We start from the raw sequence: 17,618 nt of genomic DNA, 5'->3' as shown, positions 1-17,618 counted from the left end.
TCTGGTGGGAGGTGTCCCTGCCCAGGGCAGAGGGTTGGGACTAGATGATCTGCAAGGTCCATTCCAACCCCTTAACATTCTATGATTCTAGAAGGAGCTCTGGTGTGCAGAGCCAGTGGTGCTCTGGGCTCTAGGGGTGTCCCCAGACTGGGGTCCCAGGAGCAGCTCCTGCTGCCTCCTGATGATGCGCAGCGATGCTTGACAGTGGAAGATGTGCTTTTGGAAACACTGAGAAGGGAAGAACACCATAGCACCCAAACAAAGAAAAGCCCCTCTACAGCCACCACACTCTCTCTGAGGACAGCCCTTCTCCTCACACTGCTCCTTGTCCTCTCCCAGCATCACATAGGAGATTCCTCACTGTCTCCCAGCAGGAGAGGAAGACCTCGGTGGCAGGACATCCAGCAGGTGCTCCTGAGCACCTTCTCTATTTCCCTGGTTCACTGCAGGTGAGTGAGAGCTGCTGAGGAACTCTTCAGCCTCCCTCTTGCCTTAGATGTTGTGTAGTGCTTGATGTAGCTGCTGACAATACAGGGCACCCTGTGTTACTAACAGCATTGTCATTTCCTGCTCTCCTTTCTCCTTGGCAGAGCATCATGGAATGTTGCTGTGGAGCTGGATGGGGCTCTGGTAAGAGAGGAGCTCTGTGGAGTCAGCAAAAGGCAAGACATTAATGGTCAGTTCTGCCAGCACTGCAGCTGGGAAGGCACTGCCTGCTGGAGAAGGATTGGCTGAGCCCTTTTTCTGGAGACATGCCTGCAGATCCATCAGGGAGGAGGAGGTTGTGCATGGAAAGGGCTCGTGGTTTTTGCTATCACTGACTTGTTCATCCCGAGCTCTGTTAATGACCTTCCTGTTTCCCTCCCTCTCCTAGTTGGAATGTAGAATATTATCCAAATTGAGTGAAAAATTCCACTTGGTAAGGATGATCCTGGCAAGGCTTGTGCTTACATGTAGTACTCTTGGAGCTAAATGGCTCCTGTCCATCCTCTGCACCAGAGACTTGGGGAGATGACCACAAGGATTGCCTGCTCCAGGATCCATGGAACCAACACCTCCGAAATGGGAGGAGAGTGTAAAGGAGTTCACCTTGAATCTGATTGTCTTCGTCAGTGCCAGCAACCGTGGGAATTGGAATAGAAGGAAAACAGAAGGAAGCAACATGTATGTGTCAATGTGCAGTTGTGAGATAAGAGGAGAGGAAGACTCGAGTGCAGAGAGGAACCGAACATCTGAAAGAGCATGGAAAGAGATAAAGAGGTCCAGAGAGGAGAGCAAGAGATACCCAGAGCCTCTTACTTGTCATTCTTTGGGGTCTTGTACCACTGCATGATTTTAGTTTTCTGACCCTCTCATTGGGCAGTATCCTGCTGGTGTTGCTGTTTCCTCATGTGAGTTGGTTCCCAGGTGGGACCTCAGCTGTGCTTCAGCCAAGAGGTTCCACTGGCTGGTGAAGAAGAGCTCCAGTGAACAGCCCTCTCCTGAGAGACATGCGTGGCTGGGCTGTGCCTGCTGAGCACTGTGGGGAGTGGTTACTGTGGTTGCTGACAGGAAAGTAAAGGAGAGGAAACGGCAGGTGGGAGCTGGTTTTGCTCTGAACACAAAAGAGGAAGAACAGTGGTAGGCAGTGAATAACCTGTGGGGAGCAGCAGAGTTTGCAGGAGGCTGGGGACACAGAGGGTCCTGCCCCTGCTGACTGCTGCCCATGTCCCTCTGGGGGCAGGGGTGACATGAGCTGTGTCTGACCTGGTGGACATTTCTGACCTGGTGTCCCTCCTGCCAGAGGTGGCAGGGGGATACAGGGGGCTGCCTGCAGCACCCCATCCCTGCAGGGTGCAGTCTGGGTGCTCGTAAACGGAGCAGGGGGCTGCAGGTGGTCCCTGCCTGGCTGGGACTTGTACATCCCATGTGTGAGCAGCCAGAACATTGACCAAGCCCGTCCCCATGTCAAACCACAGGGGCCCTGGGTGTCTGGGGGCTGGCAGGGTGTGTGGGTCACACCCTGTGATCAGTGAATACATCAGGTGGGGCAGGCACCACCCCATCCCCACACCGTGACAGCAGCACCACTTCCTCCCAGGGGTCCATTCCCTGGTGTAAAACAAAACAGACTCGGGTGGTGGGGGCAGGTGGTGCTGTAGCAAACTTGGGGAAGCCCTTTCCCCTGTGCCCACCCTGTCCACCAGGGAGCTGCTGGGCTGGGACCGAGCAGTGGGAAATGGCCATCAGAAGCTCCTAAGTGTGTTACTGAGTGTCTCGTGGGCAAGGGTATGTGGTCAGGATGAAACTGGAGGAGGAATCAGACGGAGAAGAGATAAGAATCAGGCTGAAGAGAAGAGAGGGCAAGACTTAGAGGGAAGCCTCAAATGCGAACAGAGGGAACTGCTGGCCGAGCAGCGAGCGGGTGAGCTCCTGGCAGGGCTGCAGCTCACCCCGGCTGGACAGTGACCCTCGCGCTGCGGGGAGAGACGGGAACCTCCCGGCTGGTCCCACCGGGCGCCCAGCACCACCGCGAGGCTGTTGGGAAGACGGCATGGAGCTCCTGCTGGCGAGCGGCTTTCTGTCGCTGCTGCTCCTCGTCTGGCTGCCGGCTGGTGAGTCCCCCTGTGCTTTGCCTCTGCTCTGGACTCTTCCCTCTTTGCATATGCCTGCAAGAGGCTTGGGAAGTGGCTGCTGCTTCTTTTTCTTCTCCTCTTGTAGCGTTTAGCCCCCTCTTCTGCACCAGCACCTCAACATGTGCCTGGCAGTGATGTCTGCCCTGCAATTGCCTATGCCCAGGCTGTGAGCTGTGTCCAGGTTGTGAGCTCTACCCACGGGGACCCAGTATCAGGCTCTGGGGGTTTGAACCAGAACCACCTTCAGCACAGGGAGACGAAACAGTCAGGGGGAAGGAAACAAATGCTTATAATGACTGTGGAGGGGAGCAGCTTCACCTCCACATCCTTAACACAAACCCAACCCTCCATGGTTGTTCTTTTCAGCAAGACTCACTCCCTAGATTTCAGCCATGATCGATGTGTTGGTAGGGTTAGATCTCGTCTTGCAGTGTGTACTTCAAATGGGCTCGAGCAGCACTGCTGGGGAGGTGAAGTGGTTTAATGCCACATTTCAACGTTCAGTGTTGAGGAATGGTTAGCAGCCAGATTTGGAAAAGTGCATCAGCTGCTGGAGGAAAGGACAGTCACTCACTGTGTCTTTCATGAGTGACCTGTGCCAGTGGGATATGACTCTGCAAGATCATGTGTATGACTTGTATTTCAGTTATCACTTCTGGGTTTGTTTCCTCCAGAACCAGCCAAGTTCGAGATTTGCTTGGAGAATCTTACAGTAGATGTGAAGTGCCACAAACTTGAAGGTCAGAAGGTGGGAAATCAAATCTACACTGTGATTCCAGGAGAAAACTGTACCGATCTCACCACAGCCGATATGCTTAAGAACTGCACAGCAATCTGTTATTATAGTTTCTTCATTACAGGAATAAACTCAACTGACACTGGAAACAGCATACAAGAGACAAATCCCAGTAAGTGGCAGCAGGTCTCTTTTCATGGGGTGATGAGTGGGCAGAGAGGGATGCTACAACCCACAATCCCCTGGGTCCCCATTTGCCCTGAAAGCACTCCAGGCACTGGGGGAGCCAGCCCAGCACAGCTCTTTTGGCAGATGCATCCCACTGTGGAGCTGCTAGGCCATTGGTTCCTTGAAATAGGACTGCCACATCCTCCAGCTGAATTCTGAGCTGGCTTGAGCTGCAGTGGCAGGAGCAGGACAGTCAGGCCTGTGGGTCCAGATTCCTGCCCCAAAGCAGAGCAGGGTGCAGGGTGTTTTCTGCATCTAGACAGTCTCTCACTCATGTTTCTGTCTTTCAGGCTGTAACTCTTCAGGACCTGAGAACAATGTCACAGGGGAGAAGAATATCTTGACAAGTACGTCCCCATAGCCCTGTGGCTGCAAGAGTGGTGGGCAGGAGGGGTCCTTAGGGAGAAAGAGGGAGGACCAACAAGGGGAAAACATTCTGATGTTTTCCCATGAGTGGGTGGGAGCCACTTGCAAACTGGGGTAGGCACCAGTGGATCAGAGGCTGTGACACTGGGAAGGGGCTCTGATGCTCCAGCCATGCCCTGGCTGAGTTTATGGAGACTGGTCTGCAGGATTTTGTCAGCATCCTGGGGCTGTGGAGGCTGCAGGTGGCTGAGGGTCTGGAAGCCCAAGTTTGAGAAAGAATTGCCCCTCCTCATGAAGCAGACAATGGTAGCATGTGTCCCTACACAGTGGGATGGTGGCTCATAAGTGCCTCTGTGATGTTGTGTGTGCAGGACTCAACCTCCTAGGCATCACCCTTGGCTTAGCACTCGCAACACTCTTTTACATGCCGATAATTGGCCTTCTGCTGTGGCAGCGCAAAAGGAACAGAACAGGTAAGGCTGGTTGGCATCTCCTCCTCACCTCCTGGTGTGGGCAAAGCAAGGCTTGGGAAATGTCCATCTTGGACATCCTACTGCTCCTACTTGCTTGGTGTTCCCCTCCTGAGTCTGTTCTCCTGAATAAGCTGTCCTGGGATGCTGGGAAGGTTCATCCCCTCCCTTCCTTCTGGCAGTTGCTGGTGGGAGCCTGGTTATGGCACAAGCTGTGGTGCAAGTGAAACAAGTCTCGAAACGTATCAACACATTTCCAAAAGTGTCCAGCTTAGAGCTCTCGTCCAGCCCTTCTGAGGGCTTTTAAGTCCCTGCCAACCCCTCCTGCCCCTTGGCTATCTTTGGAGCCAGACAGCTGCAGTACCTCATCCACTCCTGCAACAAAAACAGGGCCAATGCATATGTTTTCTTCATTTTTTCACTTTTTTCTTCATTTAAAATAGTAATAATTGTTATTATTTTAACTACTATTTAAAGGGTGTTTCCTTTTTCAGGAAAGCTCACAAGCAGGGAAGTGGCAGAGAGGAATCAGCTCAGCAGGGTAAGCCGCAGAGGTCTTTGCACGTGTTGCTTCCTCTTCCCTGTCATAGAAAGCACTGGCTGTTGAATACCCACTCAAAGGATTTCAGAGGAAAATCAGCTTTTCTTTCTGAAAACATGGTCCTAAACACTTATTAATTCTTACTAAATTATGACTTATGTGGCTTATGAGTGTCTGAGTAGGTGGCACTTCTGAGCAAGCTGAATAATGCTTGGGCAGTGCAAATAGTTGTGCCAGTGGAAAAATATCAGCAGGGGAGACACAAAAGGGATAACCAAGGCTCTACTCATTGCTCTCTCCCTGCAGGCAGCCTCAGTGACAGGGACTGAGGACCTGACCTATGCCAACCTGACCTTTGAAAAGAAGGGGACTAAACCTGCCTCCTCCGTCATTTACACCGAGATCAAACCATCTCAACAGAACCAGAGTGGAGGAGATGCTGGTGCTGCCAGCACAGAGAAGGATACCTGCACCAAGAGAAAGGGCAAATGAGGGAGAAGTGAGGGCAAGCAGCTTGTTGTTGTGCAACTGTCAGGGCTATCCTCCCTGAAAGCTAGGTGTTAGCTCATACCAAGTGCAATCTTGGCAACCAGAGCCACGTATTTAACCCCAAATGGCTGCACCACTGTGCTTTATGTTCCCTTGGAAGAAGCCATGTCTCACTGTGAGGACAGGGCTCTTGAGCTGGTTTTCCCCTTGCCTTCTACAGCTCCAAGCACCACCAAGCCTCAGCAGCTCTTTTCATGGTCTCTGGCCACTGAGACATTCCTCTAGCTGCTTGCGCTGTGTTTCGAGGATGTCACTGTGCACTGTGTGGCCACCGTGGTCCAGGAAGAACCTGTATCCCCTTGGCACTGGACATGCTGGGTGGAGTGGCCATGAGAAATCCTGGAGCAACTTTCTGGATTTCCTCTGGAGCAGGCACCTGCTGTGACATGGGTTGACCTTGCTCTGGTTCACTCACTTGAAGGGGCAAGGAGCACCATTTGCTTCACAGAGGTGCAGCATGGGTGCTGCTACAGTGATCTATGTGGATCTGCTTTGTACTGTATCCAAGTGTCCTCATGCATGTAGAGCTTTCCTGTAATTTGGAAAATTAAAAATTAAAAGGGAAGGCCCCAATGCCACCTGACTGGCAATGCTGTGGCTCCTGGTCTTGGCACTCTGAGCTGGCACAGGGCTGTGGGTCATGTGGTGTTTTTCCAGTGGGCTGTATCAGTTTTGTGCCTGCTGTTGTTTCCATGGGCAGTGTTGGATCTGATGTGGTCCAGGGTGGCTGGAGAGGCTGTTGCCTGCAGGCACCAGGGAGCCATGGGACAACTCTGTTGACACCCTGGCTAGAGGTGCTGGGGCTGACAAGCTCTGAATTGCACGAGAGGCAGGACAGGACAGGTCAGCAGCATGGCCAGGAGAGACCATTGTGGTACCCACAGCACTCCTGGAGCCAAGCCCACCCTCGCCCTGCTGCCAGGCCCAGCCTGACTTTTCTGAAAACAGCTGTAGTAGGACCCAGGCAGGTTCCTGGACACCTGACTTTCAGAACTTCATGTTCCTTTTAGCCCTAATGGTTTAGTGTTATGGCCACAACAGATGCTCAGGCTCAGAGATGACCCCAAAAGGGTAGTCCAGACCTTCTGGTCCAACTTGGGCAGATGTCCAACAGTTATCTGAATGAGTATTTGCCCTAGATGAGCAGATACAAATCCAGGGGCATAATCAAAGAAGGACTGCAGAAACCACTGAGAGAAGGCCATGGCCAACCCCGAATGGGATTGTAGGATAGATGAGTACAGAAGCAGGAAGGAATACCTTGAGACTTTGAGAATCCTGGGAGTGAGCAGAATGAAAAACAACAAATCAGAGTAAAGCAAGGGAATGTCAGTAAGAGTCAACAGAGCACTCATTAGATTTCAAAGTTTGATTAGCTAAACAAATGAGAATGTATGGAGGGGACAACCTTGAAAATCAGCCATTAGAATTCAGTTAGAATGATTCACATAGAGACTGCAGACAGGAGTAAGGAGGACCCTCCAATGAGTCACGAGGTTCAGAGTGGACCTTCTTGCTTTTCAAACCCCTCCTGGCACCTTGGTGCAGTTCAGCCCAATCTTAGTCTCAGACTTGGACAACAGTTTGTGCCTAATGAGTTATCCATACAAAGTTTATTGTAGTTTTGAGTAACTACGTGGATTAGTAATGTTTCATACTACATATTCACATGCTGTCAGTCACTTATTGAGGATCTGTCACAGGTGAGGGATCTCTTCACCTCAGGTAAAGTACTTCTAACCTTGAAAGGCATCCCAGCTCAAGGGGAGTCACTGGTGTGCAGTCCAGCTGCAAATTCAGGGACAGCTCAAATTTGGCTTATCCTCATGGTGCAGTAGTTGGCTGCTAGTCAACAGTACAGACAAGATAGATTTCATTTTACTATTGATATCTTGTATGGCAAGAAGTCAAGTGTATCTGTCACAGGCCAGGTTCCCACGCCTCCCCATCAGCTGCTCTGCCAGGCGTGACATCATCAGCACCTGCATGACCAAGTTCCATTCAATGCCCCATCAGCATTCCTTGGCAGTCCTGGAGTAGCAGTAGGACTTCATCTTAAACATAATTTCTAACCTAAAAGGATTGGTTCTATGACTATATTGCCAGACTAGATGCCCCTTGGGCTGGACCAGCACAGCCCTTCTCGTGTCTACAGCAGAAAATGACTGATGTTATTTTTAGGAGAAAAGGTTTTTAAAAAAAAGATTAACAAGAGTTGTGAAAGGCTCTGCATTTGCTTAACTGCCTCACAAAGAAGAGGAAAGAAAAGTGTGGCCCATTGCTTCACCAGGAAAGTTACTAAACAATGCAGTGGAGAAAGCTGGAGAAAGTAGTGCTGCATTTGCATCCTCCCTTATGCCCAAGGTTAATAGGATCAGATCCAAGGTAGCAGTTTTAAGGAGGAACCAGGCAAGAAGCTATGAAATAGCCTTAGAGCAGTTACACCAAGAGAGAAAGAGGAGGGGAAATGCAGCCAGGGCTGCTTGAGGAACTGGCTGAAACAACCTGGGAGCTTTTGCAAGCACAGGCAGGAAGGGTGGGGGCAGAAACTTTGTCCATCAACTATTGTTACAAAAGTGATGCAGCTCTGGCCAGAGCTGAGCCTCTGAATTTCACTTCTCAAAAACGTGCTACCATGAGCAGTGTGAAGATAAAACAATAACAAACACAGTGCCCTCCTTGCCTCAAATACCTCCTTAGCAGCAGAAGGTCCCCTTGTCCCTGAATGTGCTCAAGGCAGGTGGGTGAAATATCCATCACAGGTACCCATGCCAGGAGTGTGGAGTGTGTCCTTGCTGCCCCACGGGCTCTGCTCATTGCACAGAATAAACCTGACTCAGGCAGAGAAACAAAAGTAAAAGTGCTGCTTCTCCCAGTTTGGGTTATTTTAGGACACAATTGTAGCAGGAGGCACGTGATGAAGAGGGATAGCAGGGGGTACAGCCAAGGAAGTCTCTGCAGCTCCCCAGGAGCTGCTGCCTGATGTGGTCCACAAGCAGAGCACTCAGGGGAGAGCTTGGCCTCCACCATGCTCCCTGCCTGCTGGAAAAGCTGCAGGAATCCACGTGGGAAAGAATGGGGATGTGACTTGGGTCACAGTGTGAAAACCCAGAAAAAGCAAAGGGGAAATGAAAAAAAGAAGCTGAGGAGGAATGGTAAAGGATGGTGGTGGGTGGGAAGGACTGCAGTATACTTGGTTAGCATAAAAACAGAAGGAGGGAGGCCAGGGCAGAAGTGAGAAAACAGAAGATAATTGGGGAAAGAATAACAGAAAGAGGGATGAAGTGAACCAGAGAAAGAAAAGAGAGACCAGAATAGTCAGACACTGGGGGGAGGAAAATGGCTCAGGCCAAAGAAGACATCGACCCCTGGCTCGGAGGAGGAACAGGGAGGGTGAGGCTGCCAAACAAGCCAGTGAAGGAAGAGGAATGTGACTTAGAGCCACCAGGAAGGGGACGAGCAGATGCTTATCTTCACAGTGCCCAGCCCTAGCATGTCCTGCCTGCCTGCAGTGCTGTAAAACACTCCGAGGCAGCAGTGCAGAGGGACCTACAGAGGGTGATGGATGATGCAACCCCCCAAAAGATATAAAACCACACAGCTCTCTCAGTGCCACAGAGCAGGGGGTTAGTTCTGTGTGCTCTCAGCAGCCTTATTTGAGGTCGGTCCTGCCCTCCCCATGGGCCATACCTTGTGCTGTTGTGTCCACTCTGGGCTGCTTGGAGAGAGGGTGGCTTTGGCTGCCTGGAGCATGGAGTTCAGAGGAACACAGAAGCAGGTCAGCTACCGGGAGAAAAATCAGAGAAGCTTCACTGAAAGTGGCTGAAGTTACAGATTAAACTCTGCTGCAGGGTGTTTGCCGTGTCTGCTGGAGACTCCCTAGAACTGCCTTGTTGCAGAGCTGGCCCAACAGCACATCAGGACCTGGACCATGTCTGCTGAGTTCAGTTAATACTCCTTCTGTTTGTCCTTTCAGCCACCTTCCCATCATCCCAGCTGCAAGGGAGGCAGGCACTGAGCTCTTCTCCCTGGGATCCAGGGACAGGGTGGCTGAGCTCAAGGCTGCACCAGAGGAGGGTCAGAATGTACATAAGGAAGTATTTCTTCACAGCGAGAATCGTGATAACCTTGAACAGTCTTCCTGGAGAGGTGGTCAACGCCCCAGGTCTGTCAGTGTTTGGGAGGCATTTGGACAATGCCCTTCATAACATGCTTTAACTTTGAGTGAGCCCTGAAGCAGTCAGGCAGTTGGCCCTGAGAGCATTTTAGGTCCCTTCCAACTGAAATATCCTCTTCTATTCTAGGCACAGTCACATTTGCCCATCCCCCAGGGACAAGTGCCACTCTCCCAGGCACTGGTGGGTGGCCAGACATAAGGAATAGAGGTGGAAGGAGGGGAGGGCAAGCAGAGTGGCTGGAGGCTGTAGCAGACAAGAGAAGTGTGCTGAAAGGATTAATACTCCTTGAAACCAGCCTGACAGGAGCATATTCCCACCCAGCAGATGCTGTGCTGCCACACTGTAACCCTTGGAGGGCCTCTGGCACAGCAAGACCGAGTAATGCTATTTAAAGAGAACAAGATTATACATCACTGACTGAACTCAGTAGTAGCTGAAAGTGCTTCCAGCTTGTTGGAATTTCAGTTGAGCAAATCAGTGTAAAACAAATGCTTCTGAGGCTGCCTCCTTCCTCTTATTTACTTCGGAGAGGAAAGCCAAGTTCAGGTCAAGGGCTGCCTTTATCAGGGACCTTTCATGTGAAGGCACAGAAATCTGATCATCTGCTACCAGAGTGGCTGAGAAAAAGCAGTAATACCCCCAAAAGCCATAAGTGTGCATAGGCTTTTGCCTATTTTCTTACATCACAAGATAGCAGCAATAACAGTTGGTTGGATAGGTAGTTTATCACAAGACTTGTGTGTCCTTGGGAGCTGTTATCTCTGATGACAGAGGCAGGGATTGGGGTGGAGAGTGAGGGAGGGGTCTGGGAAAGCTGTGCTCTGGCATGAAGGGGCTTTGGTCCCAGCAGTGACAGTCTGGGGTGGTGCAACTGTGGCTCCCAGAGCAGGATCTGAATGGTCAGAAAGTAAAGTTTTCTTAGTGGTTTTCCTGTTCTTTCCAGTGCACATCACATATTTGAGCCAAGTTTTCAGAGGAACGATTTATAGAGAACCCAAGATGCAACCCACCATTTGAAGAGTTCCAGAAATCACTGAGAGGCTGAGTAGGAGAGATACACTTAGAATGCCACTAATACCAGCCTTAAAACAAAGGCTTTACTATTGGTCACTTTTATTTCAAGAACAGTTCACCCCAACCCCCTCCGTGAGTTTAGTGAGTAACTCAGGTAGCACACAACAAGCAGTCACATCCGGTAGAGCAAGAGCTCCAAACAAAGCAATCCCCACAGGCTGAGGGTTTTCCTCCTCCCTCTCTCAGTGAGAAGCAAGCCCAGCCCAGAACATGAACAGCTCCCTCATCCCACACCTGCAGGATACTTCACTAGCAGTAATTACGCAAATAAATAGTATCTCATGGAGGGGGAGCAGATGGCAACCACAGGTCATCTGGAAATCAAGTTATTGCTATATTCTTATGTATTGGACACTGCAGGTAACCCACTTGGTAACCACCAAGAAAGGTGACAGTCTCAGGTTGCCCTTGTGTTATCAGTTCATGTTGGACTGAAAGCTGTGGGAGGACAAGAGAGATCTTGTTTCATCTCTTCTCCCTGCCTGAAGGGCAGGAGTTTGTCATTTTCATGGAAACAGGTGGGGGCAGGGGCTCCCAAAACACTTGGAAATTCATCATGCCTGCCAGATTTTACCAAGAAGATCACACACACTGCTAAAAGTACATACTGCTAAAGGTACTCCCTGCTCCTGATTTGCAACAGGAGCTGCTGAGACACCTTCATGTGGTAAAGCGGCTGCAGTTTCAAATTTCCTGGAGAACAGGAGCCCAGTGTCACCCCAGGAGCTGAGCCAGAGCTGCTGATTCACCAGGGAAAATCAGGGCAAATGAGAGGTGCATGACATGGGCACGGGGAAGTATGCGGTCCTGCCACAGGCACACAAGGACAACCTGATACTTGATTCTATTTCCCTCTGCTGGCAGGACAGGCTGTGACAGCCAGCACCCAGGATCAGCTCAGCTAAAACAAAGTGGAACATGAAGGCTAATACGTGACTTGTCACCAAAGATTATCAGGTAGCCCAAGACTGATTACAAGTGATGAGCTCACAGCAGTGTCAGTGTCTGCAGTGTCTCTCCCCACACAGAATATTGGCCAGAGAGTACGAGTTTGAGAGGATAAGGACTGCGGGAAGAACCTCAGGGTGATAGAAAAGCAGCGGAGTCCTTCGCAGGACATCCAGAGATGTCTTTGTTAGGCATCATGCAGCTGGTTCTCTTTCAGGAGAATCTTCTCCCCAGGCTTGAAGGCAGGCATTCCCAGGTAAGGGCAGCTGGCACAGCGGAATGCATCCCCCAGGTAGCACTGTAAGAGAACACAAAGCACCATCAGTAATCAGGGGCCACTTTCAGGTGTCTTTCCCTGTGATATACCCCAATACTAGCAGCGTTCAAAGCTAGGCTGGATTAAGCCTGGAGCAACCTGGTCCAGTGGGAGGTGTCCCTGCCTGGGGCAGGGGGGACTGGGACTAGATAATCATTAAGGTGCGTTCCAAGCCCTTAACATTCTATGACGTTATCTCCAACTCGAGATGACATGCTCCTCAGCATCTATCAGCACAGAAGCTGCTTCCTTTCTACCCTCTTCTCAACATGTCTGGCTAGCAGAGCTGTGCAGGGCACTGGGCTCACATGGAAAAGCTGAGTCTCCACCCCACCTGGTGTGCCCAGGCATGGGGCAGCCCCCTGACCACCACAAGGTCCCTGTGGGCTCCCATAAGGTGATCCTCCCTGAGCAGATCACTGGTTAGCCCACGAGCAGGGGGAGAAAGGCTCACTGCTCACTCTGACTCCCTCAGGGGAGGGACTTGTACTGGAAGAGACAGCAGGACACAGGGCAACAGGCTGAAGCTCTGCAGAAGCTGCACAGGCAGCATGTGGAAGCAGAGTGCCAGCTCAGGCAGCAGTCATTAGAGGACATAGAGAACATGTACTGCAAACCACAGTATAGAGGCAAAAATCACAATTTACATTTCCACAGGCAGATTTTGGCTGTGAGCTCTTCTCCTGTTCCAGTTCTTCAGCCAGGCCACATGTGCTGTAGAAAAATAAAGAAGTCACCTACATCTTTCTGCTTAAAGGTCATGAGTCATCAACACTTGTTCCAGCCCTGATTACACGCAACAGCCCTCACTCTGTCACACGATACGGCTGACTCTGGGACTCCTGCTCCTCACTTTGTTCTTCAACACCATGGTTTGTACAGCAAGTGTTGAAACACTCCTCAAGTTCAAACTGAGTGGGAAATGACACTACAGCACTTGCTGTGTGTGCTATTTCTCCTTGAAAGCTGAGAAATCCATCAAGCTGCACAAACTGTGCAGCCACCTTCGAGAGAGCTGTTGATCATACCAGAGTGTTAATTTTTAGCAGTTTTGGTGTGGCTGATTCTCATTGTCTTTGCATTTACATTCAGATAATTAAGAAAGAACATGAACCATGAGAATTAGGGTCTGAAGAACAGCAAATTATCTACAGTCTTTTTAAAATTCCTCCAACTCCAAGGGTTTAATGCTGCACTTTAGGTTCACTGATATGCTAACTCCAGCACTGACCAGTTCTTGCAGGCTTTCTTTTTGCCCATTTCTTTGCAGGATGGAGCTCTGAGGGACGATGGATCTGGCTTTTTCAAATCCTCTGAATCCAACAGCTCATCAGAGTCCAAAAGATCCTGAAAACACACCATGGAAGACAACAGATTTGTCAGTAGGGAATGATATTGCTGAGTTACATTCAGGGAAACAATGCTGTCTATACACTGGTGTTAAAGTGCTGCAGCTGTGCCCTCTTATCCCTGTCTCTGCCCTCCCCACACCACTGGGCTCTCCAGATCCCACAGAGTAGATGAGATATTTTGCCTTAGGGAGGCTTTTCTACCTCTGAAGTTGTAAAGCTTCCCAAGAAGCATGTCTGAAACTATTTATAACAGGAAAGAAGGGGAGAGAGGAGGAACAACAGCAAAGCCTCACAAACAAAACCAGATACCATCTCTTCATCATTCATATCATTGGCAGAGAGAGTCCACAGCTTGGCAGTGGTTGGGTCCACAGAGGGTTTTCCTGGAGCCAAAACAAAGGAAGAAATGCAGTTATTCCAGCCTTTATCCCATCCACTCCCAATAAATAGAGTTCAACTTTGGAAAGCTCCATTTCACGGGTAGCACTGTAGAACTTTCTACCCAGGAACTGCCTCCCTGTTCCAAGGGATGCCTGTCCCTGCGAGGCAGGCAATCCAGACATTTAGCACACACCACTCCTCACCTGAAGGACCAGGTTTCTTGGCAAAGGAAAGTTTGAGCTGACTTGAGGATCCCACTTCAAAATTGGGCTTCCTGCCTTCTATCTGAATAATGAGCAGGTCGCTGCCTTGGTAGCCCAGATGCTCTCCGACCGACTGGGCCTCCTCTGGGGTCAGTGCTTCCTTTTGCAGCTGCAATGTAAGACTTTAGGTTAACCTCTTTATTTTAGCATCCAGTCCAGCATTCCAGTGAACAGACAATTGGTATTTTCAATCCTAAAATAAAACACTACCCCTGCAGTAACTAAAGTTGGTGCCAGGCAGGCTGCTCATCTGCAGCAACCTAGGGTAGCTAAGCACCTGTCACTCAGCAAGTCCCCAGGCAACTGCCTGAGAGGGTTTCTGGAAGTGGTTAGTACATACATACCTCCTTCACTTCCACCAACCCAGAGAGAGTCAGAGCCATGAGGAGTTTGGCTGCTGTCTTGATTCTGCCATTGTTACCTGGAAGATAGAAAAGCAGGAAGTAGGAGGAGGGAAGAACAAGTGTAGAGGACACCAAGAAACCTGGCAGAGCAAGACCTTTAGAAGGAAATATTCAAGTCAAACCTCTGCTGTAAAACTGTGCCCTTTCTAGTCAACAGCAGGAACAAACCAGAAAAAATATGAGCAGCTTGTTCATTAAAAAACAGTCTGAGGCACCAAATCTATTCTAGCTCTAAATCTTTTCTATAGATGCCCAAACTTTTCTCAACCCAATCAACACCCATCAAAAAATTGAAAAAAACCCATCCCAAAACCCACCCCAAAACCCAAACTCCCTCCCAAACATTTTTACCTATAAAAGTGAATGACTCATGAAGTTTTCAAAACAGGGACTCCTAAATGAACACTGCATTGAGAAATGTAATGTTCAAGAGCTTGTTCTCATAGGCAGCAGCTATTTCAGTCACTGTTTAATCAAAAACTCATTACAGGCTTATTCACTTGGGCACAGGATTGTGCTGAACAGAATCCATTCACTCTCTCCCACTAGTCTCACTTGTCCCACTTTGTGGATTCCAAGTCCACCAAATTCCAGCCTGTCAGATGTGACTTTGGAAAAAAGAAACCTCACCTACTCCACACTTTGCATGTTCTCTGTTCTGTCCCACAAGTGTTCCCTGCTGCCCCTAAGGTTACCACTGACCCCACCAAGCCACTGCCACATTGCCAAATCTTCCCAGCCTGAAGCAGCTGTTTCTGCTGCCACTCACACCACCATTTTCAGCACGGTAGATTGTGCCAACAGGAACACCATCAGCATAGATGCTTCTGTTCTTATCATTATTTCCCACTTCCACCCTGAACCAGTTCCCTATGCCACAAGGTTTGAATGCAGGTCATGTGTAAGACAGAGAAATATCTTCTGTTCACCTCCCTGTGTGTGCCTCCAGCTGTCCCGTGGCACATCTCTGGCTTTTCTCTTAAAACTAAATCCAAACACTTCCACCTCTTCTGGATAACTATTTCTCATCTGACTTCTGGAGCGGCCTCTCTCAGCATCTGTCACCTGTTGTTTAAAATCACTCCAGAAGCTCCTTAGAAACACAACATCTGCAACTACATAGCATCACACTCCTGGGAGACCAGTGTCCACTGAGCTTTCAAACGCAGTTTAGGAACAAGCCTGCCTAGCACTTTTGACAGAAGCAGAGTGACTGCAAAACCTCTGATGGGTACCAGCTCAAACACAGCATAAAAAACCTGCTGTTTGGGTTAGTGTGTCAGGAGAATGAAAATATCTGAACACTGCTCAGGGTTCCTGTCCTTTCCCTTTCAGCCTAGTCCTCACAAGGACTGCTCTGCTGCCAAGGTTGATGCGGATTCTCTCACCTGATTCTGTAACCACTGGTTCCTTCAGGAGGACACGTCCCCCTGGCTTAAGTATCCGAGCTACTTCTGCCAGCAGCTCCGCGCTGTGCTGTGCTGTACTGCCTGGCACCAGGCCAGAGAGAACGACGTCGAAACTGGACTCCCTGTGAGCCGCTGGGAAGAGGAAGATGGTACAATTTTATACACACACAGGCACAGCTTAATACACCAGTTCCACCTCCCTCATCTCTCAAGCAGTAACTGATTACAGACAGCAGTCATAGAAGCACAACATGGGTGTATCACTTCCCTTACTGCACGGTCAGGGCTAAGAGCCAGCAGCAGGTGCTGTCAGTGCTCTGAGTGCTGATTCACAGAGTGGGAAGGTGTTTTAACAAAACAGTGACAAATCAAGCTCATTCTTACACTGAGACAGCTGGTTGACGTTTTCCACGGAGACACGATTCTCAGCTCCCACCAGTGCCTGAATTTTATCCACCAAATCCTTCAGGGCTTCAACGGGTGAGGAGCTGTCCCAGATGATGGCCACACGCTGGCCTGGAGTGACTCCGTACTCCCCCATTCCTGTGACAGCAGCAAACCTGACAGCAGCAGAGAGGAACAGGTCAGGGACACAGAGGGGAAGGGCAAGAGCTGAGCACAGCATGAGTCCCTGTGGGCTGTGACTTAATCACAGCGTGTGCACTTGTTTTAATAAGTGGGGATGATTTTCTGGAGATGGACAGCACAAAGTTCCCACAAGTTAAGCATTAACAGGACATTAAGAAAGAGCTACACTTGAGGGCATAATTCAGCTTCTCTCCAGTCCAGGGACTGGTTTTGCTGGGAGACTACAACTCATGCTAACAAAAAAACCCCAACCATCCAGCAAAAAGCTTACCTGCTTTCCTTAAAATTTTGAATAAAGACAAATACAAGATTTCTGAGTTTCCACATGAGTGACAACTATTAGACACTAAACACTGCCTTGTATCCTACTCTGAACATGACCTAGCAGAGTTTGCTTCCACCTTATATGAGAAGGGAAAACAAGAATAACTTTCAACATTCCCAACATTCCAGACTGAGGCTCTTCCCACTGTTAGGATTAGTGACACTGGGTGAGCAAATTACAAGGAGGAGGAGGGGAAGAGATGTGCAGTGAAATGACACCTTTGAGAAAGCTGTTTGCACTAGTATTTTATACAGGATTGTATTCCCAATGGAGCAACAGTATCCAATCACCACCTGCACTCACAGCAGCTACTGAACCCAAGCACCTACTTTCTATCCAACACAAACCTATTTTCTTTCTAATTTAACATGACCACAGAGAACAGAGAACACTGGTGAGCATAGTTGCCTGGTGTATCTTCAATTAAGCTGCAAGCCACACACTTGTTTCAGGAGAGCCTGTTGGAAGCAAAGTCTTTACCAGGAATCACTACCTTGCACATACTGGGTAATGCCTTACTGCCACCACCTTGCCAGAAAAGCACAGCTCAGGGATATGCTGTACCAAATTTAACTGCAGTCAGGTGGGGAGTGGATTTTCACCCACTGTTCCTATTGTTCTGTGTGCCATGGACCCACTCCCTCTCTCCTGGTAACTGCAAACAAGTTCAGAATGGGACAACAAAGGGTCTGGAATACAAGCCTTATGAGGACAGGCTCAGGGAATTGAGGTTGTTTATCCAGGAGAAGAGGAGGCTCAGGAGTGACCTTATCACTCTCCACAACTACCTGAAAGGAGGTTGTAGCCAGGTGGGGTCAGTCTCTTCTCCCAGGCAACTAGTGACAGGAGAGAGAACAGAGTTTCAAGCTGCCCCA

At 49.6% G+C, this 17,618-nt stretch overlaps 1 protein-coding gene across 1 annotated transcript; it reads right to left on the bottom strand.

The window, feature by feature from the left end:
- Positions 1-11,805: 11,805 nt before the first annotated feature.
- On the bottom strand, positions 11,806-16,395 carry CIAPIN1 (cytokine induced apoptosis inhibitor 1). The gene is made up of 8 exons (XM_009073293.1): positions 16,215-16,395; positions 15,810-15,962; positions 14,362-14,438; positions 13,958-14,126; positions 13,683-13,756; positions 13,253-13,368; positions 12,669-12,735; positions 11,806-12,003 (listed from the first exon to the last, which is right to left on the bottom strand). The coding sequence occupies exons 1-8, from the start codon at positions 16,369-16,371 to the stop codon at positions 11,893-11,895; spliced, it is 924 nt and encodes a 307-aa protein (XP_009071541.1). The 5' UTR covers positions 16,372-16,395; the 3' UTR covers positions 11,806-11,892.
- Positions 16,396-17,618: the final 1,223 nt, after the last annotated feature.

This window comes from Acanthisitta chloris, unplaced genomic scaffold, assembly GCF_000695815.1.
Source record: "Acanthisitta chloris isolate BGI_N310 unplaced genomic scaffold, ASM69581v1 scaffold37344, whole genome shotgun sequence".
In the NCBI taxonomy this organism is placed as follows: domain Eukaryota; kingdom Metazoa; phylum Chordata; class Aves; order Passeriformes; family Acanthisittidae; genus Acanthisitta; species Acanthisitta chloris.
Note: the sequence above shows the minus strand (reverse complement) of the source record. Positions and strands in the feature narration are given on the sequence as shown.